This window comes from Ahaetulla prasina, chromosome 14, assembly GCF_028640845.1.
Source record: "Ahaetulla prasina isolate Xishuangbanna chromosome 14, ASM2864084v1, whole genome shotgun sequence".
Taxonomy (NCBI): domain Eukaryota; kingdom Metazoa; phylum Chordata; class Lepidosauria; order Squamata; family Colubridae; genus Ahaetulla; species Ahaetulla prasina.
Window position 1 is genome coordinate 3733064 of NC_080552.1, and position 26080 is coordinate 3759143.

Sequence of the window (26080 nt, forward strand, 5' to 3'; positions counted from 1 at the left end):
AGACTGGGTGAAACCAGGGTTAATAGCAGTAACTCCGAGAGGGATCTTGGAGTCTCAGTGGACAACCAGCTAAATATGAACCAACACAATCCTAAATTGCATTAACAGAAGGATACAATCAAAATCAAGTGAGGTACTAATACCACTCTATAAAGCCTATAAAGACCATACCTAGAATACTGCATCCAGTTTTGGTCACCACACTATAAAAAAGATGTTGAGACTCTAGAAAGAGTGCAGAGAAGAGCAACCAAGATGATTAGGGGACTGGAGGCTAAAACATAGGAAGAACGGTTGCAGGAACTGGGCAAGTGGAGAGAAGGACCAGGGGAGAAATAGTAGCAGTCTTCCAATATTTGAGGGACTGCCCCAGAGAGGAGGGGGGTCAGGTTATTTTCCAAGGCACCCCAAAGGCCAGAATTATGGATGGAAACTGATCAAGGAGAGATTCAAGCTGGAAATAAGGAGGAATTTTCTGACAGTGAGACCAATCAACCCATGGAACAGAAGTTGCCTTCAGAAGTTGTGGGAGCTTCATCACTGGAAGCTTTCAAGAAGAGACTGGACTGCCATCTGTCAGAAATGGTGTAGGGTCTCTGGCTTGGAGGGGGTTGGACAAGGTCCCTTCCAACTCTGTTAATCTGTCTGTCTGAGTGGGGGGAGGGGGGGAGTGGCTTGATTGCAACTGTCCCCTCCCCCCAAGGCAGAAGCAGGCACTGGGGCACAAGAGGTACATATATGCAGCTCAGAGAATTAAGAAATCTTTTTCTGGAATGATTAAAAAAAAGAAGAAGAAAGCAACTCTAGAGAATCACTTTATCATACAGGTAGTCCTCAATTATGGACCTGTTCAGCAACTGTTTGAACTTAAGACGGTGCTGAAAAAAAACTAATTTTACGGCCATTTACAACCAGCTATGACCGTCTGCAGCATCTGTATCTACAAAATAGACCCTGATCACACATCAGTTCTGCCACGAACACTCCACTTACAAGGTACCGTGTGGAAGGGCCCAGGGGCAACATAAAATGTGACGTCTTAAGCTCCATGCTCCAGGATTTATTTTTGCAGGGGTGAGGAACACCAACAGCTGCCTGAGTTGTTGAGTTGGCACACGGCTCTTGGTGGCAGCAGCAGCTTCCTAGTGGTTGGCATGAGTTGGCCGAATGGCACCACTGGAGGCCAACTGGACAGTCCATTGGTGTCCACGTCTCATTCTCTTGGGAAACAAGGAAGAGGTCAGTGACGTTCGTGATCTCGTTGCAACCTGAAGGAAAGGAAGAACAAATAACAGACTGGCTTTTGTCTGAGCTTCTTCCAGAAAAGGCAAAAAAAAAACAGAGGAAAAAATTAACTTGGCCCCTAAAAACTCCTAGTTGAGAAAGTGTTAAATTTATGTTTTACTGACAAAGAAATAAAGGGAGAAAGAAATAAAGGAAAAGGAAGAGAGAGAATACTATCAAGTATGGACCAAATGGTACGAGTAGTTGGAGAAGAAGAAAACTTGGCACCCTAGTTCATACTTATGACCACTGCAGGGTGATGTGATCATCTTCAGTGACCTTTTTGACAAGCAAAGTTAGATTCACTTAGCAACCGCGTTACTAACTTTATCAAGTACAGTGATTCATTGAACAACCATCGCAAGATAAAATGGGGCAAAACTCACTTAACAAATGTCTCACTTAACAACAAAAATGTTGGGCTCAATTGTGGTCGTAAGTCGAGAACTACCTGTATAAATCGCTGTGAATTAAGGCTCGTAGAATCATACAGCGTCGGAATACCTCTGGAACGAATTCAGAGGGGAGGAGAACTCTAGCAAAGGTCTCACAGTTTCCCATAGCAGGTTTTCTCCCCAACGCTTGACTTTAATTTTCTAATCCATCTCTCTATTTTTCTTAAGTTAACAGAGTTCCCCATCTCAGTGTGAAATCAAATTTCATAAATTATTGATTGTTAAACCCACCACGGCTTTTATCTGCCTGGTTTTAATGATACTTTAAAATGCCATTAGCGCCCTGGTTCTTACTTTGCTATCTCAGTATTTTACAGAAATGTTCTTAGGCTGAGCCATTGCAAGCTGGAAACAGAAATCCTACTCTCTCCTATAACATTTTTTCTCTCTGGAAACACCCGTTCTTTCTTTCTTTCTTTCTTTCTTTCTTTCTTTCTTTCTTTCTTTCTTTCTTTCTTTTTCTTTTCAGCCTCTCTCTTTCTCCGTATGAAAATGAGGTTGCGGAAAGACGAATAGTAAGGGAGAGGGTTTTTAGATCGTTTGCATGCCATGTTCAAAGTGGGGCTTTTGCATGTTGATCATTCTTTCTCAACTGCAGTTATATGCCAGTATAGTTTACCCATACTTTCAATAGTTTATACTGATAAAAAAACATATAAAATGATTGCAGCTTAAAAACAAACTAACCATCCAAAAAGTTTTAGTTGAAAGTGAGAACCTTTGGCCTATGACATCAGAGGCACCTGGATCATTATCATCTAGAATGTCTGATCAACTTAACGTTCTCTTACCTTTTGGGTGGGCTGGACGGTGTACTTGAAACCGGATATGGGCCGGCTGCTGTAGTTTCTGCGTCACCAGCTCCAGGGCTACTAAAAAGCCCTCCTGTTGAAATGCCAAGCTGGGAAACACCAGAGTCTGGAAAACAGAAGGGCCAAGATTTCACCGAGATCTCTTGTGAGCGATCTCTGTCCAATAGGAGGCCACGAGCGAGCCTCACCTCTACTGGCCCTGATGGGGCAGAAGGTTCTTCCCTTTCGGTCAGGCTTCTGGTGGCCACATAGGTGTCAAACGCAAGAGATCCCAGTGAAAAGCGGTCAGCATTTAGAAGAATCTCTACTGGAAGGAGCAAAAGGGAAAACAGGGTGAAGGGGAGGAACATGAAGTCTCTTTTTCTTATTGGAAAGCAATGTTCTAAACCAGTGGTAGTCAACCTGGTCCCTACCGCCCACTAGTGGGCGTTCCAGCTTTCATGGTGGGCAGTAGGGGTTTTGTCCGATACTGAAGCATTTTCCTTTTTTTTAATTGACTTTTTTTTAAAAAAAATCGTAGCATTATTTAAAAACATTTTCATTAGGTTTTCATAAAATTCCCCGTGACAATTTAAATTTCTGAAAATATACTATTTGTATCGCCCATGCATAAGTTTAGTTCAAGTTATGTAAGTGAAACTAAATGGCGCTATAGTGCGACCGCAAACAAAAGAGCCTCGTCCCAGAATAGCTCGCGCATCTCCCCCCACACCACCCAGCTGTAACAGACAAGCAGAGCTGGTAGCCAGCACGCCCCCCCAAACCCAATCCACGATGCGCGAGAGGCATGCGCAGACGATACATGGCACATTACTATGGAACTGGTGGGCAGTTAGAAAATTTTACTACTAACAGAGATACAGAAGTGGGTGGTAGGTATAAAAAGGTTGACTACCCCTGGTCTAAACAGAGGTCTCCCAAATCCTGAAATCTGAGAAATTTTCACAGAATTTTGCTTTGTTTGGGGTTTTTTCTCTTCTCCAAATAAAACTTTCACATAAGCGCTTGGGGAAGCAGCAGCATAAAAGAGACACAGGCTTTCCTCAGAAAGTATATCTTGCTTCAAATAATTGGCTCATTGGTTCTCTCTCCTCCCTCATTTTCTACCGTATATTTTTTTCTTTTTCTGTTTCATGACATAATGACACCCAACCATCGTTCCCTCCCAGGCATGAAAGAAATCAAACCTGCTCAACTTTCTTTGAGGTCAGGCATGGTCAATCTATGAGGCAGGCAGCGTCCTTTTTAATCACTTGGGCAAGAATAATGTCATTCCTGGGTTTGTCTAATTGATGGGGTTGGAGTGAAGCAGGGGGCTTTAGGCTGCCTTCCCAGGAACTTCAAACATGTGGAATTTTTTATTTATTTATATTTATATCCCGCCTTTCTCCGAAGACTCAGGGCGGCTTACAGTGTATAAGGCAATAGTCTCATTCTATTTGTATATTTACAAAGTCAACTTATTGCCCCCCCAACAATCTGGGTCCTCATTTTACCTACCTTATAAAGGATGGAAGGCTGAGTCAACCTCGGGCCGGGCTTGAACCTGCAGTAATTGCAGGCTGCTGTGTTCTAATAACAGGCTTCTAACAGCCTGAGCTATTACGGCCCTCAAACATGTGGAATTATGGGAGCTGAAGTCTACAATGTGACACCACTCCTGCGCAGGCTGCACTGGCTACCTGTGGTCTTCTGGGTGCACTTCAAGGTGCTGGTTACTACCTTTAAAGCGCTCCATGGCTTAGGACCGGGTTACTTACGGGACCGCCTACTGCTACCGATTGCCTCTCACCGACCCGTGCGCTCTCACAGAGAGGGACTCCTCAGGGTGCCGTCCGCCAAACAATGTCGGCTGGCGGCCCCCAGGGGTAGGGCCTTCTCTGTGGGGGCTCCCACCCTCTGGAATGAACTTCCCCAAGGACTTTGCCAACTTCCGGACCTTCGAACCTTTCGCCGCGAGCTGAAGACATATTTATTCATCCGCGCAGGACTGGCATAGGTTTTTAGATTTTATCTGGTTTTAATTTTAGTGGGTTTTATTGTTTTAAAGATATTTTAATCTGGGCCAAATTGAATAAGTATTTTAAATATTATTTTATTCTGTATTTATTTTGTTGTTCTGTTTTTATCTGGCTATAAACCGCCCTGAGTCCTTCGGGAGAAGGGCGGTATAAAAATTTGATTAAATAAATAAATAAATAAATAATACAAGTCTTAAAGTTGCCTAGTTTGGAGGAGCCTGGAGTAAGCAGAGGCTTTCAGTACCCATTTCATCACCCTCAAACCACTAGGAACAATTTTCCATTGGGAGTGGGGGAGGGACGAAGCATACCTGCATCATTTTGACCTTTGAAACCCTTAAGTCCAAGACTTGGTAGAACTCATCTCATAGTGTCCCTGACCGTGTCCAGAGAGCCAAAACAGCCCCAGCCACGAGAAACACACTCCTGCCTACTCTAAAGCCTAGGGAGATTCTCTCTAGGGAAGTCTAGAGAGTCAGACGGCCCGAAAGGACACTCCAAAATCCTGGAATTCTCCTCTGATCCCATTGAGCCAGGAAGGGCTGGTGCATCACTCCTGGGCAATGGGACAACTGGCTGCAGCCAACTCATCATGGCCAACTCACCCACGGACAACTCGCTGCGGGACAATTTAACAATTATATTTAATTATTTAAAACCTTTGCCATTCACATTTCATTCTGTCCCTCTTTTGCCTCCTTTCTTTAATGATTCTTTTTTTCCTTCTGTCAAATACTTTTTATTTTATTTTTTTTAAAAAAAACAAGACATAACAAACACTAACATAAAACATATACCCCTTCTTTATATCAGCTTCGTATCGGTATTCCTCTATTATTTACATTTTCCCCCTCTTGTTTTCTTTAATTATGCTTATCTTTTTGTCCCATTATCCCTTATTTCTGTATATATTCCATCATACCTATCATTATAACAATACATTTTCTTTCATGCACCACCCTTTTTTTGTGTGTGTGACCTTTTCCCCTTTTTTGTCATTTACCTTTCTTTAATGATTCTAATCCACCCTTTCTTTGGTGTTAGTGTAACTCCTGTCCAGCAGTGAGTTGTCCTGTGGTGAGATGGCCGTGGCAAGTTGGCCATGATGAATCGTCATAGACCCTTGCTCCTGGCATAGGTTTTTGGAGGGAAGATGCTGTGCAGCCTGGTGGTGCCCAAGGACCCCGGAATAAAACCCACCTTGTGGCTTGTGCTCGCACACGTAGCTGTGCTTGGCCGTACAGAGATCGGTGTTGCACTGCCCAGCAGGACCCATCCGGACACAGTGGTCGGCGTTGGAGGGATGGGGTTCACCCGGGAGCCAGTTCTGGCAGCTCTGCAGATCGAAGCCTTCCTCGCCTTGTGGCAAAGGGCTAGGGCTTGCCACGTCATTAAAGCCGATCCAGACATCCAGGCTCCTTTAGGGAGAGAAAGCCCAGGATGGATCAGGAAGACATCAGTGTGACATGCCCTGCCCGGGACAGCATGGCTGACCATCTGTTCTAAAAGAGCCTTCAGGAACACGTGCCAGGAGATGGAAGTAGCTGAACTTCTCCAGGAGGAACTGACCTTCCCTTTCTCACAGTGAAGGCAGGTTGAGCGTATGCAGCACAAAGGGATGCAAAGGGATTAGGTTGGTTCAGGGGCACTCACAGGGAGGCAGGGTCAAAAAAGGCAGGATGGCATCTATGGCTACAACAGGGTGTCAGTTTTGGGAGGCAATTTCCTTTTTGCTTCTTAGCTGCCACATATTTTAGCTGGGGAAGTTGGGAGGGGGTTGTTGTTGGAGCGGTAGAAAGTTAGTCATAACAGCATTCCATATTCAAGGACTTTTGCCTGCCTCTGCTGGAGACTGCCTGAAGATTGTATCCAATTGAGTGTGAAGAGTTGATTGGACAATGTGTGAACTTGTGGGTGTGGGGCAGGGCTGTGAACTGTCAACTGGGTGTGGAAAACCTGGAAGCTTTCAGAATTGGGTTTTCCCAGCTGTGCCAACATGACATCTCTAATAAATTGAAACTTTGAGGAACTTCAAGCCTCAGAGCTTTATTTCGTTGGGGGTGTTCCTTGGAACCCTGACACAGGAGGTGTTCAGACTTGGCAACTTTTCAGACTTCTAAACTTCCCAGAATTCCCCAGCCAGCTCTGGTGTCCACAGGTCTTAAAAGTTGCCACTTTTGGACACCCCTGAGCTACAGGATCTAAGTCCCACGTGAAAAAAACAGAGCTGTAAGAAAGGAGACCAGTAAGAAAAGGATTAAGTCAAGGATGTGTAGGACCCTTGAGGCTATGACAAATGCTTTAATTCAGTGGTGAAATCTGAACCGGTTTACTACTGGTTCGCTGGGCGTGCATGCGCGCCATGCGCCAAATGTGTGCAATGCGTGCACATGCGCAGTGCACACCAAACACAAGCTGCGCACACGCAAGTGCAGTGCGCACCAAAAGGAGGCTTGGGAAGGTAAGTAGAACAGTGCGGGGGATGGGTGATCAGCTGTGGCGCACGTGGGAATCTTTTTAAAAACTTTTTAAAAGCATTTCTGAAGAACCAGTAGTAAAAAACTGCTAAAAAAGTAAAAAAAAACATTCAGACAATCGCGCGTTGCTCAGCTGATCATTGGAACTTTTTTTTTTACATTTTTTACTACCGGTTCGGCTGAACCGGCCCGAACTGGTAGCATTTCACCCCTGCTTTAATTAAAGCAGATCATTTTTATTGAGTCATTTGTTTGACTTACCTCTGCCTTCTTGTACAGGAACTCAAGGTGGCATGCATAGAATCTCTCTCTCCCAAAGTGACCCAGTAAGGTAGGCTGGGTGACCAGAGAGCAGAACCTGGTCTCCCAGCTCCTAATCCAGCATCTTCCCCATGACCCCACCCTAGGTTTTGGCAATGGCTGGGTTTGCACACCTGACTAACCATTCCCAGTCAATCCACTGAAAATTACAACTTCTGGAACAACTCCAAGGGACCACACCAAAGGTCTGAGTATACTGGGAGCCTGCAGCTTTGGGCCAGCTGTCCCTCCTGGCTTCACCCTGGTAGCACAGAGGTCGGAATGCAGCCTTGCAGGCAAACTCTGCCCACAAGCCTGGAGTTCGATCCCGACCAGCTCAAGGTTGATTCATCCTTCCATCCTTTTCAGGTCGTTAAAATGAGGACCCAGATTGTTGGGGGCAATGTAACCTGCTCAGAGAGTAAAATGTAAAACGCTATGGGGTGGTATATAATTCTATTGATATTGCTATTCAGTGTCCAGCTCCAACATTTATTGGGAAACTCCCAATAAATGCCCCTCCTTCCTCTTTCCTCGCAAGGAAGCCTTTGTCTGAAGCAGCCTGCCTAAGCAGACACTTCTGAGTGTCCTGGCAACGTCCAAAGGAGGCTGCATGGATGGTTGGCGGGGAGGAGGGGCTGCCTTCCCAGAAACCTCTATTGATTACCAGCAGAGCTACAGCTTAGACTGGGCACTGGATCCCTCTGGGCTCAATCTGGCCAGTTTTCAAATAGCCACACCTGCATTCAAAGATCAGTTTTGTCTTTCTGTCTCTCTGTGCCCCTTCCCCGTGATCCTTTTAGGGGCTTTGCAAGCATCCCCAGGCACCCTCTTCCATGACCCACCCAAGCTCTTTGCTGACCAAAGGCCATCTCTCCTTGGCAGTGGCACCCGATGCTTGGAATTCCTTTCTCAGGGAAACCACCCTGGCATCTGGCCACAGGCCCTTTCTGGGCTACAATGACATTCTTTCCTCTGACAAGTCTTCAAGGGGGGGGGGCTTTAAATCAGAACTAAGCCACCCAACACAAGCCCCCCTCCCCTCATCAAGGGGCAGAAAAGAGAGGGCAATGAGCGTGGAAATGCATGGAAACCCCCAACTCAGCCCTCCCACAGCCATGAAGATGTCAACCCCACTCTACACACCTCCTCCCCAGCCTACAGATGCAGGAACTTGCTGGCTGGCTGGCTGGGGGGGTGGGGAAGGAACAGCCCCTCCCTGGGAAAGCAGACTTCAAAGCCCAGCATTTTCTCAAGCACTCTGGGCACATCTGGTTGAAATAATGTTCCTCCTCATGTGAAGACATTTATCCCTCTCTGGAATCCTCTAAGAATGACACTCAGGCCCTCTGCTAAGCGGCTTCAAGGGTTCTTGCACAAAGTTCTCAAAGCAGCCTCTGAAAACACCAGGGCAGCCTGACCGGGCAGGCAGCTGGGCTCCAGGACACCACGTTGGGGACCCTCTTGCAATAGGGCTGCAGGAACGAGACTTCCCCGTTCAAAGCCACTTCTAACCCACCCATCACTAGAGTGGACTTCATTCGGCTTTCCTCTTCCTGAAACCAGCAGCCTCTCCCAAAACTTACAAAAATACTCCCCCACTACAGCACCCCCCCTTAACAAAAGTGGACATTTCCTGCCCAGTTAGACAAAGGTGCACACTTGTGTCATTGTCCCTTCTGCTCTTGCTCCTGCAGCTTCCCTGCTGACATTTGGCACATCCTCAGCCCCCCTCCCCACCAAGCCTTTGCCCACCTCAAGAACATAGGCTGCAGCCCCCCCCCATTTTTCAGGCCAGAGGTCTCCAACCTTGGCAACTTTAAGACTTGTGGACTTCAACTCCCAGAATTAAAGTTGCCAAGGTTGGAGACCCCTGTTTCAGGGTGGAGCTCTATGGAGCTCCTCAGTCATCTAGGTCAAGGCTGTCCCAAAGGTGCTTTTTCAAAAGGCAAAGTGGGCTTTGGTTTTTCTCCCTTCAGTTCTGAACTGAAGAAGCTTCTTGGGTGAGAAGCGAAATGTCTTCAAGGAAAAACAAAATCCAAGCTGCCTTTTGAAAAGCACTTTTGGGATGGCCTGCTGGGATCTCTTTTTGGTAACCAACTGAACAGACACGGCTTGGGGGCAAAAAAGCTGATGGGTTGGCTTAAGCCAGGGATCTGCAAGCTTGGCTCTTTTAAGACTTGTGGACTTCAACTCCCAGAGTTCCTCAGCCAGCTTTGCTTTGCTGAGCTTTGCTGGCTGAGGAACTCTGGGAGTTGAAGTCCACAAGTCTTAAAAGAGCCAAGTTTGCAGACCCCTGGCTTAAGAGAATGCTGCTTGACAGGTGAGTTGATTCCATGAGTGGATCCCCAAAAGAAGGGGTTTAACTCAGGGCCTGGCACCAACTCTGGCCCATCTGCCACCTTATGGGAAATCCCAATTGAGCCAGTGGGCTCATGGTGGTCCCATTCAAAGACCCAACATGGATCTTTGTCAAGGGCCAAGCCACACTGGCTGCCCCTGGCACAGACTGGCATAGACATGTGGCCCTGCCATTCACGGCTTTCTCTTTGGGATTCATAACCGACTTGAATTAAGTGTGCTGGAGGAGCAGGGCCATGCAGCCAGACAGGCTGAAAAGCTCTACTTCTCTTCCTCTGTGTGTTGTTTTTTTTTTAAATAAAAAAGTGGTTCCAAATTCACACCTTGCCAGATTCCACCCCCTCTGCTCGGCCGGTTTAAGTCATGTGCAAACAGGATAGCAGGCTTGACTTCCAGAGATAATCAATGGTTTCTCCACCACGGACATGCTTTGCCAGCCACAGTAATGAAGTCATCTCAGAAAGAGCTTTCACAGCAAGAAAGCCACGACAAAAATAGACAAAAATAACTTGCTCGGGCAATCCGGCAGGCTTCTCCTCCTCCTCCTCTTCTTTTTTTGCTCAAGTTACAAAAATACGCCTAAAGGATAAGCAACCGTGAGGTTTTGCTCCTCCACTATTGGCACTGCTGACCCAGAGACGGGTCTCGAAAACAGCCACCTCGCTTGCTGCCGTCCCCAAAGAGGCCCCGAGGTGTTCCTGCTTCTCATTCAGCCGTGATCTCACTGCAGAAGAGCAGCAATGCCAGGCCCACCCACCGCTGCCCCCCTGGCACCAGACCCCCAAAGGGAAGAGAAAACTCTTTGCCTGAATAACCCACCTCACATCATCCATCATCAATCTCAAGGTCCCCAGCAGCACCCAACCCAGCTCTCCCCCACCCACCCACCCCCGCAGCAGTTGCTTCAAGAAAAGAAAATATAGGTAGATCAGGGAGTCAGCAAGCAACCACAATGTGTGACTGTGTGTGTGTGTGTGTGGTGTGTGGGGGTCCTTGGCAGTCACACGGGGTAATGGGAAACAGATTTCCCTGGTGTTGCTTTTCCACGTTTCCCTCATTCGTCTCACCTCGCCAAATTGAACCGAGAGCAAGTGCTTCGCCATGTTTACCTCACGGGACGACCCCAAAAAACAAAATGGCTGCAGGGAAGAGGGTACCACAACATCCCTGAGGATTCGGGGATGGTTCTGCAGCCGGTGAGCAAACAAGAAGCAGCAAATAGAAGGTCAAAGGAATGACTTTTCCAGAAAAGGTTTTCTGGGTTGGAATAAGGTCTCCAGACTTGGATGGGGGGCTGGACTAGAAGACCTCCAAGGTCCCTTCCAGGACTGGGCCCTCCAAACTATCCAGAGATCTGAACTCCAAGGCCCTAGAGCTATATGTGCCACAGAAGTCTTGTTCTGGTCCCAAGGAACCTCCCAAAATTTGGGCATTTAAGAATCTTAATAATTTCATTCTTCATTATAATGTATCTAGAGAAAAAATTATATACATGACTGGAGACTAATTACTATATTTAGATGACCTAAGTGAAAATGGCATAAAGTTAACTTTATTTTCTTTCATGCCTCCGCCACCTACTTTGGAATATCCTCTGCAGATACGCCTAAGTTATGGGGAGTGGACCATCCTTAATGATAGACTGACCGATCCCTGGTTCTCCCACATAAACATTGCCTTAGAAGAAATGTCTATGGTGTATTCATAGGAGAAGAGGGGTAGCTTCATCCATCCTTGCCAATTCTTAACACAAATCTCTTCCAGCCCTTCTGTTTGTCTTCAGCCTTCTCTGTCCCAGCAAAATGAGGAGGAAGTTAGGTAAAGAACTGGCAACAGAAGATCAGAATATTCCCATCTTAACAATCTCTCCCCTATACCTCCATCAGCAAAAATATTTGAATTCCAGTATCATCCTTTAACCAAGAACAACAGAATTGGAAGCGGGCTTGGAGGTCTTCTAGTCCAAACCCTGATCAGGCAAACCAAAGGATACCATATGAAACCAAACCATATACCTTACCAACCAACGGTCATGTTATTTCCAGCAACTGCAGAGTTTCTCAACCCTAGCGACTTTACGACTTACGGACTTCAACTCCCAGAATTCTCCAGCCATCCATGCCGGCTGAGAAATTCTGGGAGTTGAAATCCACAAGTCTTAAAGTTGCTAGAGTTGAGAAACAATGAATTAGACAGGCCCTGTTTTTACTAACTTACCTGGTGACACTGGACACCAAGAAGTTCTGGATTTCGGGGCTGCTGACAAAGGCCAGGCTTCCACTGCCGTGTTCTTGGCAAAGCCTCTGGGCCTCCAGCCATTCTGCTTTTTCTGCTCCAAGCCAATAGCAGTGGCTGTTCCCAGGGAAGAGCACGCTGTCCGAGGGGCAACCAGGAAGGACCACTGCACAGCACCAAAAGAAAAAAGAAAAAAAAAGGCATGAGTGAGCTTTTGGACTGTGCACAGAAGAGACAGTTTCTGGCTCCTTGAAACTACCTGTCCATCGATGATCTGGGAGAAACATCCATTTTGTCTAAACCTCAAAGCTTCCCCTATAAAGCCATGTCTCCTTTTCCACCCTCTTTTGATCTGTGAAAGGTCAAAATCATTCCAGGAAATATAAGAGTTTTAAATACTGAAAGGCAGATGTGCCAATCTCTCTTTTCATAAACTCAGGTTTTAAGTTGTACCAGAAATACGACAGGCCTTTAAGTCCTCATTCTCCTAGAATACTTAAAAGATAAAGGTTCCCCTCGCACATATGTTCTAGTCGTTCCCGACTCTAGGGGGCAGTGCTCATCTACATTTCTAAGCCGAAGAGCCAGCACTGTCTGAAGATGTCTCCGTGGTCATGTGGCTGGCATGACTAAACACCAAGGTGCACGGAGCATTGCTGCCTTCCCACCAAAGTTGGTCCCTATTTTTCTACTGGCATTTTTTACGTGCTTTCGAAGTACTAGGTTGGCAGAAGCTGGGACAAGTAACAGGAGCTCACCCTGTAACGCGGCACTAGGGATTTGAACCGCCGAACTGCTGACCTTTCTGATTGACAAGCTCAGCGTCTTAGCCACTGAATCACTTAGCACTGTAGAAATCCTGAGCCTACAAACCTGGAAGGCCTGAGGGTTGCAACTTTGAAGAGGCTCATGCTATCTGGTCTGGGGCATTTTCATAGATCCTCTTTGTCCCAGCTCTGAGATGGCTTGCTTACTGTTGTGAATAACAGCCTCCATCTCAAGCTGAAGGCAAAAATCAGATCAAAGCAATACGTACAGCAAAATGCTGTTAAGACTTTTCAAGGCTTGGTAGCTCTAAGCTAGAAGTTGTCTCTTGTATCCTAAGATCTTTTCAATTTGATTTCTATTGATTGCGGAAGGAGAATTAGAGGTTAGGAACAAGTCACTTTATCTTTTAGGCTCATTTTTTTCTAACGATGAGAAGATCTTCAAGAAGAATTCTCCATGAATCATGGTTCTTGGAGATTTGAGGTTGGGGAAGGATGGCTTATGGCAATGCCCTCCGCATCTATGAGAAGCTGCCCCAAGAGGGAGATTCAGAAGAAAGAGTAACATTGCCCACATAAACCTAGTTGGCAGAATTCTTAGTTCAGATCAGTTCAGAATGAACAACAACAACAACAACAACAACAACAACGAGTTGGAAGGGACCTTGGAGGTCTTCTAGTCCAACCCCCTGCCCAGGCAGGAAACCCTACACCATTTCATACAAATGGTTATCCAACATTTTCTTAAATATTTCCAGTGTTGGAGCATTTACAACTTCTGCAGGCAAGTTGTTCCACTGATTAATTGTTCTAACTGTCAGGAAATTTCTCCTTAGTTCTAAGTTGCTTCTCTCCTTAATCAGTTTCCACCCATTGCTTCTTGTTCTATGCTCAGGTGCTTTGGAGAATAGTTTGACTCTCTCTTCTTTGTGGCAACCCCTGAGATATTGGAACACTGCTATCATGTCTCCCCTAGTCCTTCTTTTCATTAAACTAGACATATCCAGTTCCTGCAACCGTTCTTCATATGTTTTAGCCTCCAGTCCCCTAATCATCTTTGTTGCTCTTCTCTGCACTCTTTCTAGAGTCTCAACATCTTTTTTACATCGTGGCGACCAAATCTGAATGCAATATTCAGATGTTTAGGGCCCATTCAAAGCTTCAACATGGCTCACTCATTCCTCACCTCTTCCGGGCTCCTGGTCCTGGATAGTGATGTTATAGGCCACCGAGAAGCCGGTTCCTCCACGATTCCTTATATGTAACTGTAAACTTTCATTGGTCTTCACCAAAGAGGGACACTGAAGCGCCATTTCCTCTGGGGAGGCCAGCACCTCGATTTCGGTCTGCGCCGAGACAAACCGGTTGCCGACAAAAACAGTGGCTGTGACGTTGAAGAGTCCTGGCAACGTATAGACCTGAAGGACGGTGGTCTTGGTGGTATTGAAAAGCCCCGTTTCATCCCCAAAGTCCCACTGAATGGTGCCCACAGCAACCGGAAGGTGGAGAACGAAAGCCACCTCTTGGTAAAGACTGCACGGTGTCCCCAGGCCCTCCAAGGACACGGGCAGCACAGCCGGAAAGACCCTGGAAAGCAGCGTTGGGCCCCCACAGAGGGGTCCAGCCAGGGGCCTGGCACAGAAGGGCAAACAGCCAGAGGAAACGTTGGGCTCCAGGGCAAAGCCACAAAAGCAGTCGGCTTCCTCACTGAAGCCCCCATAGTCTTGCCCGTCGGCATAGCAAAGGGCGCTGCACATCTCCTCCGTCAGGTTCTGTGGCAAACGGGAAGTGAATCGGATGATGGACTCAGCTCCGCCTGTGCTGTTCTCCGGCAGGCAGGCAACGTAATCGGCTCCTGGAAGGAGAAGCAACAGAAGCACATCCAGGTCAGGGAGCCAGTCCAGCACCTGCCATCTTACCCCGCTGGGGATGCTCTCTATTTTTTAAAGCGTTTTTAACTACTGGTTCCGGAGAACCAGTACTATCAAAATGCTGAAAAAGTTCCGACAATCGCACGGAACAGGGGCCTCTGTGGCTCAGGCTGCTAATGCCTGCAATTACTGCAGGTTCGAGTCCCACCAGGCCCAAGGTTGACTCAGCCTTCCATCCTTTATAAGGTAGGTAAAATGAGGACCCAGATTGTTGGGGGCAATAAGTTGACTTTGTATATAAATATACAAATAGGATGAAGACTATTGCTAACATAGTGTAAGCCGCCCTGAGTCTCCGGAGAAGAGCGGGATATAAATGCAAATAAAACAAAAAACAAAAAAACCCTTTTTCTTTTTTTTCCATTTTTTACTGTTTTTTTCCATTTTTTACTGTTTTTTTCCATTTTTTACTGTTCACCGGTTCAGGTGAACCAGACCAAACCAGGAGCATTTCATCCCTGGTCATAAGTCACCTTTTTCAGTGCCGTTGTAACTTTGAACAGTCACTAAATGAACTGCTATAGGTCGAGAACTTCCTGTACATGAAACTTGGTGAATTAAGCCATGTGATACCCTGACACTTTCCTCTTTAAATATCCTTCTCACATTTAATCTATAGTTATATTTCTTTCTCCTCCTTTTTCTCCTACCCTCCTCTTTTAATTTCCTTGCCTCACTACTTGTTTTTCTTCATGCTTTGCACAACGTTATCCCGAAAACCAACAGAATATTGGACTCAGAGGTCCATTTATGTAAAAAGGTGACCTGTACAAAACTGGGGCCCTGTTTTATGGTCCCTGATTGTGTCTGAATGACTTCTGGGCTTCTACTCTCTAATGCTTCCTTCCCCACTGTTGACACATGTGCCCTGGCCCTTCTCTGCCTTACCACAAGTAGCGTCACTGAAGGAGACGTTGAAAAGCGGAAGGTCGGCCAGTTCCAGAGGCTGAGCACACTGAGTCTCGGACCGACGGGACACCTTCACATTTCTCTCTTCAACCCAACGGGGGAGCCAGGCCAGATTGCAATCACAAAAAAACGGATTCCCACTTAAGTCTCTGAAAGACACGGGGGAAAATACAGGATGATAACAAACAAAAAAACCAAAAAACCCCCAGCCCCTTCTCATTCTACAATAGCTACTGAAATAGCAAGTGGGAGAATGGAGGAGAAAAAAACAGAGAAGATTTTCTATACTGGCCTGCATTCTGTATTCAAGGCATGCTGTAGTACCACCCTAGCCAAGAAATAAAACTCCATATCTTGGCCTTAGCACAACTGAATTTAGACAACTGTGGCTTATTCAACAAAGCATGGTTTTAAAAAAAAACAATGTGTGACTCCAGCCAGTGAGTGAAATTACTTAAGTGCCTAGAATTCACAAGTAATGAGACAGGAGACAAATTGCTTACATAAATATTAAATATGCTGATGACTGAAGTTGAATGGCTCAAAGAGCCGTGGTGGCGCAGTGGTTAGAATGTAGAACTGCAGGCTACTTCTCTGACTGCCGGCTGCCAGCAGTTTGTCAGTTCGATCCTCATCAGCTCAAGGTTGACTCAACCTTCTGAGGTTGGTAAAATGAGGACCCAGATTGTTGGGGGCAAGTTGCTGACAATGTAAATCGCTTAAATCGTAAAGCACTGTGAAGCAGTATATAAATCTAAGTGTTATTAAAGAGAGGTAAAACCACTTCGCAGAGCTTATTATATATTATATCTATTATATACGTGATGCAATCTTGTGAAGAGCATCTGCCAAGGAAGAGTGGCAGAAGTTGGCCATGGTCTCTGGGCTTCTGAAATTTTTCTTCTTGACTATTGCATGTAACAGGAGGCCTCACTTTGGCCTGATCCTGATCCTGCTTATTTATTCCCATACATTTTTGTCAGTCTTAATTTAAATCAGTACTTGATAGGTGTTTGATTAGTTTAGAAATTTAAAGCAATTTTGGAAAATGGCACTAGCAGGCCACTTCAGTTATATTACCAAGAAAACAACATGGATAAGCTTGTGCTGACACCAGTATTAGCTGGATGGAAAGGAGATTTTACTTGATATTTTGAAAGGGATAAAAGGTTATAATCACACTAATCCTCTTTAGAACAAGTGGGGGTTTAAACCTAGACATGATTAAAACTGTATTATTAGAAATTTTATTCATTTGATATTTTTACTTAACAGCAAGTATATGAAGCCTTGCCTGTCAAGTCACAATCCTAAGGAAATTCATGCCTTAGAACAGGGATCTCCAACCTTGGTCCCTTTAAGACTTGTGGACTTCAACTCCCAGAGTTCCTCAGCCAGCTTTGCTGGCTGAGGGACTCTGGGAGTTGAAGTCCACAAGTCTTAAAGGGACCAAGGTTGGACACCCCTGCCTTAGAAGGAAACGCTTACACTGTTGTGGTCCTGATGAAAATCCACCCCCTTACACACACAATTTTTAATAAGATACATAATATAACACCTCAAATAAGCTGCACTGCTTTCTTCTCCCCCACCACACACACATTCCCCCAAAGCAGGTAAACATGGATGCAGCAAAAAACTAATTAAGGAACTTAAAATTCCAGAATCCTAAGGCTGCATCCCAAGGGAGTGAGAACATTTTTGAAAATATAAGATATCTCAGCATGTTGACTTACATTTCAGTTAAATTAAATAAATTATCAAATACTCCATCTTCTAACGAAGAAATCCTGTTGTTGCTTAAATCTCTGCAATCAGAAAAAGACAGAAAATGGCATCAATACAATTGAACACACCTTTCCTTCTCCTCCCCCCACCGCCTAAACCTCAGGTAAAGATCATTTTTCATTGGAAAAGGGATATAATAGGTGAAAGCCGACTGAGCTGTTATGCATCTCAAAAAAACGAAAAAGATAACAAGTTGTTTTTTTCCCCAATTTTTTTTTATTTTCCATAATATTTCCAACAATTTAACCAGTGTACAGTACAATCAATTATCCAACATTTATTCCTTCCCTTAAATTGTACTCAATTGGGCCTGCCCAGCCGCCACTCCCTTCCTTAATCCTTTCTACCTTTCTCTACCTTCTACTTTCTCCATCCTTCCTCCACCTCACTTTCCTACTTCCTCTCCTCCTTCCCACTTCTCACTTCCACCCTTTCTAACCCTCTCACTTCCCCTCCTTCTTCTCCTCCTATCCCTTCTTCCCCCTCCCTTCTTTCCTACCTACCTACCTACTTTCTTCCTTCTCTCTGCTCCTCTCTCCCTACCCTTTCCCTTCTGGAGTGGTTGCTGAGCAGCCCTGACTCTGCACCATTCCAACTTAATTAATTCTTCAATTATTCCTGTACATTGGCAATCAATCAGTTTGTAATCTTCCCCCTTCCCCCTCCTTTCCCCTCCCCCCCCAGACTACCCAGAACAGAATACAGGGTATAATGTCTAACAAACATAATCTAAAATAAAACATAAAACTTAATCCTCAATCACTTCACACCTTCACACTATCAATTCTCCTCTTTCTTAAACATACTAATACAAAACAAATCCTAACTTCACTCAAAAACTAGTTGATACAGTTCCAAAAATCCATTTAATATGTAGTCCTCAAATAGAGGACATATCAGATATTAAACTGATAAAAACAGATACTACACTTGATCAAAAGGCTGAGAAGCGATAAGATTACAAGTTTTGATGTTCCAGGAATGACAGCTGTGCACGGTCCTAAAAGAACCGGTGCTGCAGCTGTGCACAGGAGGGTTCTCCCTCCTCACATCATTTACTTACAACACACACCAGCATCCATTCCTGGTTCTCACAACTGCGTGGCCTCTTGCAATTCATCTTAGCATGTTTCTACTGTCAAAGAAGCTTTATCATTTAGTGTCTTGTAGTTTACTCTCTAAACCAAGATTAAAGCAAATGAAGGCTTAGAATCAGAATGGAGCTGGAAGGGACCTTGAAGGTCTTCTAGCCCAGGCCCCCAATCAAGCAGGAGATCCTATCCTATTTCAGACAAATGGTTGTTCAGTCTCTTCTTGAAAACCTCCAGTGATGGAGCACTCACAGCTTCTGGAGGCAAGTTGTTCCGCTGGCTAATTGTGCTCAACCTTCTTAGGAAGTTTCTTCTCAATTAGCATGACTGAAATTACTTGCAAAGACCTCTGGCTTTCTAGATCTTAAATCTCAATGTTCCCATGTAGAGGCAAATCTTCTGTGGCACAATAGCTTTGGTTCACACTTGTCAGAAGGAATTCTTTTCTGGTGTTGTCTTAAGTCAACACTGCCCAATGAAAAGAGCCAACTGCTGTTGGTCAGGCATGGCCTTCCCGTTTACCCACCTCTCTCTTCCAGAAGAGAGAAGCCAGGGGGCTTCAGAGGCATTCAACACTCTTGCCCTCTCAACTCTTTAGGTCTAAGACAACATCTGAAAGTTTGCCCACCTCTTTCTTCAGAAGATGTTGCTTGTGAATTCAAAACAAAGCCCACCGACTTTGGTGCTCTGGTTGTTTTCTTGCAGACGTTTTATTAGCAGAAGTTTCATTCCGATGATGCTACCTAGCTTGAGTAATGAATCATCTGCAAGAAAACAACCAAGCTCAGAGGGGACCAAAGACCCCTCATTTCAACCCAGAGCTACAGATATTCTCCTTCCTTGGAACAGGAGACCTGCAACCACCTTCTGAGAGGTCCCGAGCCCGTCCAAATTTAGCTTGGAACATGCTGTTGTCAGAGGCCATGCCATTGCTTTGCTGGACAGTGAGAGATATCCTCTCCTGGTCCGGCAGCATGAGAGGAATAAGAAGCCCAGTTAAAATGGCAACCCCAGACTCACAAAACTACACAATGGGAGGAGCGAAAAGCAGCTGGCCTCCATGACAGGAATGTCAATCCTCCTCTGAGGAGATCATAAGGAAGGAAAGGTTTCAGATCTCTCAGAGCAAGGCAGACAGAAGATTCACTGGGCCTGAGGAATTGATTTAATCCAAGGGGGGGGAAATGCAGTGATAGAAAATAAGGATTGCCTGAAAACTAGCCCTCATGCTTAAAAGCTGCTTTTGTCCAATAGCCCAGGGGTCTCCAATCTTGGTCCCTTTAAGACTTGTGGACTTCAACTACCAGAGTTCCTCAGCCAGCTTTGCTGGCTGAGGGACTCTGGGAATTGAAGTCCACAAGTCTTAAAGGGACCAAGGTTGGAGACCCCTTCAATAGCCCCAGTCATCCACAGTCGTAGTTAGTCTCGCTGCCCTGCTAAGCCTTTGACAAGAGAGGCAACATCTCCAAAATGGTAGGACATAGAACACAGAATAATAGAGGTGGAAGGGACCTTAGAAGTCTTCTAGTCCAACCCTTTCTCCAGCAGGAGATCCTATACCATTTCAGACAAATTGATTGATTGATTGATTGAATTTATATTGCCGCCTATTCACCCATGGTGACTCAAAGCGGCTTACAGAATATAAAACCACATTTAAAATAATAAAACTAATATAAGGAATCAAATAAATTAATACAGTATAATATAATAAAATCACACACCCCCACCCGCCCCATGGCTGTCCAGTCTCTTTTTGAAAGCCTCCAGGAATGGAGCACCCATAACTTCTGAAGGCAAGCCATTGGTTTATTGTTCTCACTGTCAGGCAATTTTGCCGTACTTCTAGATTGATTCTCTCTTTGATTAGTTTCCATCCGTTGCTTCTTGTCCTGCCTTTCGGTGCTTTGGAAAATAGGTCGACCCCTTGTCTTTGTAGAAGCCCCTCAGATATTGGAACAGTGTTATCATTGCTCTCCTAGTCCTTCTTTTCTTGGTTTCTGGCCTGAGATGCTTTTCTTGATTTCAGTTTTGAAGAAGCAGAAGATGGCTTATGTATGGGCAGCAGCCTTCATATCTGACTAATGCAAGGGTTGTAGGAATGAACTATCCATGTTTTCTTTTTCGAAAAGGCCTATATGGCTTTTAGCTTCAAAATAGAATTAGAATAGAATTAGAATTTTTTTTATTGGCCAAGTGTGATTGGACACACAAGGAATTTGTCTTGGTGCATACGCTCTCAGTGTACATAAAAGAAAAGATACCTTCAAATAGTGTGAAACGGCATAGCTGAAAATGGCTATAATCTGACTTACTGCTTTTTCCACAAAGATCTCAAGAGGAAGGAACACTAGGCATTGTCTGACACCTTGAGTTACTTACAGAGTAATAAAGGCAATATAAAAATCTAATGAATAAATAAAATAAAATTTTATTCCTTGGCTCTTTGTGTTTCCTTCCCTAATATAGTGATATATTCTTGGAATTACATTACATTACATTATTACTACTTTTTAAATTGTTGTAATAAGTAAGTTGTTTGTTGTCTAGAATTGCTTGGATGATTGAGGTAACGCATATATTGAACTGCTGCTGCTATTGCTGTTACAACTAAAGGCTCAGCCATTGCCGGAAAAGAGAATATGGGGTTGGAAACAGGATGGAGTCACATTAGGAATTCAGCCCTGAAATCCACATTTGGGTCATGTTTATTTTTTCCCTGGGTATCCATATTATGGCTTTACACAGCACTGGCCATAAACTGTCTTGTTTGCTTTATCTGTTGGTTGGTGCTTTTATTTTATTTGTTCATTTAAAAGGTTCACTGTATGTAGTCTCCTATCTTATATCGAACTCTGGGCTGGCCTTTGGTAGTAATTATATTTTTTACTTGTTTGTTTGATTTTGGTTTAGCCTGAAGTGTGAATCTATTGTGGCTTATTGCAGAACCCTGTTTTCCCGAAAATAAGACATCCCCTGATAATAAGCCCAAACAGGCTTTTGAGTGCATGCGCTAAAATAAGCCTCTCCCCCAAAAATAAGCCCTCCCCAAAAATATTTAAACGCAGAGCAGCAAATCAGGTAAGATGGCCAGAGGAGCCCCATCTTGCACCACATGCCCCAAAATAATAAGACCTCCCGAAAATAAGGCCAAGCGCTTATTTTGGGGTTCAAAAAAATATAAGACAGGGTCTTATTTTTGGGGAAACACAGTAGTTCTCAGTAGTTGCAGAAATGTCATGATTTAAATCTTGAATTAAGTCTTGGGGAATCTGTGGCTATGGTCCGTGGCCACAAAAGGTATTTAAGGGGAGTCCCTGTTGGAAAAAAAAGGTTGAGAACCACTGGCTTATTGGATTGTGCCAACTAAGCCACTACGATTTGTTCAGGAAGTCACAATTTAAAATTGTAGTTTTCCTAACGCAGCTTCTATCATCACTGAAACAGCTTTCTCGCGCATCTGGTTCACACTTTACGGTTTTGTTTTTGCATTGTTTTTAAATTCTCCCATCAAATTTGCAGCCGTAGAAATTAAGCCAATGTTTTCTTGAAATTTCTCAAGGACGACTACTAATGGGAAGGCTTTTCCCACAAGATTTTCCCGTGGGATAGCTGCAGCTTTGTGGACAGGACATTCCCATCAGCATATATCATATGGCTACCATGCTCCCTGCACATGCTTCCAAAATTCCCTTCTTTTTTAGAAAGACATTTCAAAAGCTAGCTCAGTTCTGATAGGGAAAAAACAATGCTAGAATTCTTTGCCTGACTCTTGTAGTGTGTGCTAACCTTCTAAAAAGTCATTCCCAACCTCATCTTCAACTTGTTTTGCTAAAGACAGATGCTCAAAATCAGGAACGTGGGATATTGGGAGCAGGTGTGATTTGATTAAAACAGGCTGTAATTGCACATCAAACGCTCTTCACTTTGAACAGGTGTATAAAGGTACATAATTGGGAGACGGTGAGTTCTAGTCCTGCCTTAAGCCATGGAGGATGGCTGGGTGACTTTGAGCAAGTCCCTTCCTCTCAGCCCAATCCACCTCAAAGGGTTGTTCTGGGAAAGTACGAGGCAGATATTAGATATGTTCGCTGCCTAAAATAAATGTGTAAAATGTACACTGAGAGCATATGCACCAAGACAAATTCCTTGTGTGTCCAATCATACTTGGCCAATAAAAAATTCTATTCTATTCTATTCTATTCTATTCTATTCTATTCTATTCTATTCTATTCTAATGATTCTTAACAAATGTATCTTGTCTTTTATGTAGACTGAGAGCATCTGCACCAAGACAAATTCCTTGTGTGTCCAATTACACTTGGCCAATAAAAAAATTCTATTCTATTCTATTCTATTCTATTCTATTCTATTCTATTCTATTCTATTCTATTCTATTCTATTCTAATGATTCTTAACAAATGTATCTTGTCTTTTATGTACACTGAGAGATATGCACCAAGACAAATTCCTTGTGTGTCCAATCACACTTGGCCAATTAAAAATTCTATTCTATTCTATTAAAAAAAAAAAATCCAAGGTGGTGAAATCCTCACCAGTCAATTGCAAAAGGCAGCTTGACTCAGAACAGCTTACATCCTTTGTGTTAATACCTTTAACACCATTAAGCATCCACATCTGCCTGTCCCAGGTCCTTGGGAAGGACTTGGTAGGTGAATAAAAATGTCAAATCCAATCTAAATACCTGGTAGATTGTGGGACCAACTATCATCATCAATCATCATCATCATCATCATCCACTATACGGAACTATTGCTTGTATCCTCTTTTTAATGCTAGAGCAGCAATGATGGTGAACTTTTTGGGTTTCACATGTCAAAAATTAGAGTAGGTGTGGGAGTAGGATGGCATGGTATAGCATGATGGAGAGAAGAGAAGAGAGAAGAGAAGAGAAGAGAAGAGAAGAGAAGAGAAGAGAAGAGAAGAGAAGAGAAGAGAAGAGAAGAGAAGAGAGGAATGGAATGGAATGGCTCTATTGGCCAAATGTGATTAGACACACAAGGAATTTGTCTCTAGTGAACTTGCATACATTCAGAAAACGCCTAACTTGATTCCGCCTCAAGGACAAGAGAAACATTTCTGTACCTCCTCCCTCCCCATCTAGGCCAACCTGAACAGTGGCACCCAAGACTGAGCTTGAAGGAGAAGCCCGGGTCTGGATTTCAATGCCTAGCCCCATGGCTGCCTCTCAAAAAGGCCACCCTGTACTGTTGGGGAGGAGGGCCATGCTCCCCCAGCCCAGGGCTCCACAAGGTCCGCCGTGCACTTCTTCTCTTCCTGCTTCCCCTGTGGCCCACCTGAGGCTGCCATGTTCTTGAAGCAGCTTCTCCCCTGGCCTCTGCAGCCTCTAAAAGTCTGCATGAAAGCAGGTCCCATCCTCACGTGACTTTTGGAGGCTCCGGAGACCATGAGACACCCCCATCCTTGCAGGGCCTCCGCAGCCTCAGGAAAGTGAGTAAGAGCAGGGTGGGTGTTGTGTCTGGGACAGAACAGTGGGTGTTTTCAAGAATAATAGTTGTCGGGTGTTGGTGAACGTTGGTGTGGCACCCAACACGTTGTGGCACGTCACCTTTGACACATATGACATGGGTACACCATCACCACTTGAAAGCAGGGGCTCCCAATCTCGGCAGCTCTCAAGACGCATGGACTTCAACTCCCAGAATTCCCCAGCCACCATGCGATCTCATCAGCCACTGTCTCCATTCAAGCCATTCAACCAGAAATTGAGGACCAGAAGCTTCTTTAAATTAAAACCCCCGGCTAAGGTTCCCCGAGTACAATATAAACGTTCCTCTTCAGCAGGATTATGCAGAATTTTTTGCAGTGCTGCACAAACAGACGATCTCAAAAGTACTTACAGTTTTGCCAGAGAAGTCAAGTGCAGGAACACTTCAGCATTTAAGGTGCTGATCTTGTTACTGGAGAGATCCCTGGGGAGAAAAGGAGCAGATTAAGCTTATTATCATCTGCAATTATGCTTATCTCTGGACTCAGAACAAGGGGCTGGAAAAGATGGATTTGCTCAGCACAGTTGACACGTTTCAGCTACCAGTTACTCCGTGTCCTTCTAATACTGGATTACCCGTGGGGAGAAATGAGCCGCCATATTCATAAAAAGAGCCCAGAATATTTCACTGATAAAATGCATTCAGGAGGGATAAAAAAATATAATGGGTTGTGTTGTGAACACAAAACAAGAGTTATCTGAGGAAAGTTACATAAAAATCCATTCCTTCAAGTTAAAACCATTTCTTGAAGCCAAACAAATCCCACTCTCTTTAAAGTTGTCTCTGTCGGAAAGAAGTGCCTTTCTGTGTTAAGAAGGAAGGATGAAAAGCAAGCAACTCTCTGCTTTTGCATTAGCAAATATTTATGCTAATTTCCCTTCTCTTCCAAAATGTCCCCCTTGCTTTAAAAAGCTTTTAACTTCTTCAAACAGGCTTTAAGGACATGGCTAATTCCATTTGCTTTTTAATTGTAGCTGTAACTCCTAGTTGTGCTTTCAATTATCTTAGATCAGGGGTCTGCAAACTTGGCTCTTTTAAGACTTATGGACTTCAACTCCCAGCTCTAGATAGATAGATAGATAGATAGATAGATAGATAGATAGATAGATAGATAGATAGGTAGGTATAAATATATATATCAATGATAGCATCAATGATATGATAGCATCAATCCATCTTGTTTTGGGTTTCTTTTGAAAGAAATGCTGTAGGACCATGATGGTGAACCTATCGCATGTGTGCCAGAGGTGGCAAGCAGAGCCTTCTCTGAGGGCACACGCGCCATTGCCAGCTGATCTTCTGGTTTCTGGCGCATCAGCCAGCTGGTCTTCACAGGCAGTGGAGCACCGGAAAACAGCCTGAAAACAGCCAGAAAAATAGCCTGAAAATGGCTTGAAAACGGCCTGAGAATGGCCAAAAAACAGGCATGTGCGTGCCGGCCAGCCGGTCTTCAGGTTTCTGGTGCTTTGGCGCACGTGAAGATCAGCGGCCGATGCATGTGCTGGAAACCCGAAGATCAGCTGGCCGGCACACGCACGCACAGTGTTCCGGTTTGGGCACTCGGTGCCGAAAAGGTTTGCCATCACTGGTGTAGGGTCATCTGCTTGGGTGTGGGAGGGGGTTTGGACTAGAACAGGGGTCTCCAACCTTGGTCCCTAAGACTTGTGGACTTCAACTCCCAGAGTTCCTCAGCCAGCAAAGCAAAGCTAGCTGGAGAACTCTGGGGGTTGAAGTCCACAAGTCTTAAAGGGACCAAGGTTGGAGACCCCTGGACTAGAAGGCCTACAAGGTCCCTTCCAGCTCTGTTAATCTGAGACCTAAAACAAGATGGGTTGATGCTATCAGCAAGTACTGCGGGTCCAATTGGCAAAGAAAAGCTCAGGACCTCTGTGGCTCAGACTGGTAAGACAGTCTGTTATTAACAGCAGCTGCTTGCAATTATTGCAGGGTCAAGCCCCACCAGGCCCAAGGTTGATTCAGCCTTCCATCCTTTATAAGGTAGATAAAATGAGGACCCAGATTGTTGGGGGCAATAAGTTGACTTTGTATATAATATACAAATGGATGAAGACTATTGCTTGACATAGTGTAAGCCGCCCTGAGTCTTCAGAGAAGGGT

General features: G+C 44.7%; 1 protein-coding gene and 1 pseudogene across 8 annotated transcripts in view; both read right to left on the reverse strand.

Moving 5' to 3' along the window:
* Positions 1-26080, reverse strand: part of PKD1 (polycystin 1, transient receptor potential channel interacting) — a 231275-nt gene that overhangs the window by 143368 nt on the left and 61827 nt on the right. For 7 of the 8 annotated variants that reach the window (XR_009152066.1, XM_058156874.1, XM_058156872.1 and 4 more), the window contains exons 2-10: positions 24314-24385; positions 17289-17360; positions 15532-15701; positions 13899-14567; positions 11928-12111; positions 5773-5990; positions 2740-2858; positions 2531-2657; positions 994-1268 (exon numbers count right to left, since the gene is read on the reverse strand). Coding sequence is in view for 7 of the 8 variants with exons in the window: in XM_058156874.1 (XP_058012857.1) it covers positions 994-1268; positions 2531-2657; positions 2740-2858; positions 5773-5990; positions 11928-12111; positions 13899-14567; positions 15532-15701; positions 17289-17360; positions 24314-24385 (1906 nt within the window). In the remaining variant the exon portion in view is untranslated. The remainder of the gene's footprint in view (positions 1-993; positions 1269-2530; positions 2658-2739; positions 2859-5772; positions 5991-11927; positions 12112-13898; positions 14568-15531; positions 15702-17288; positions 17361-24313; positions 24386-26080) is intronic. The other variant, XM_058156873.1, reaches the window with a different exon arrangement.
* On the reverse strand, positions 18182-18294 carry LOC131185453 (U2 spliceosomal RNA; annotated as a pseudogene).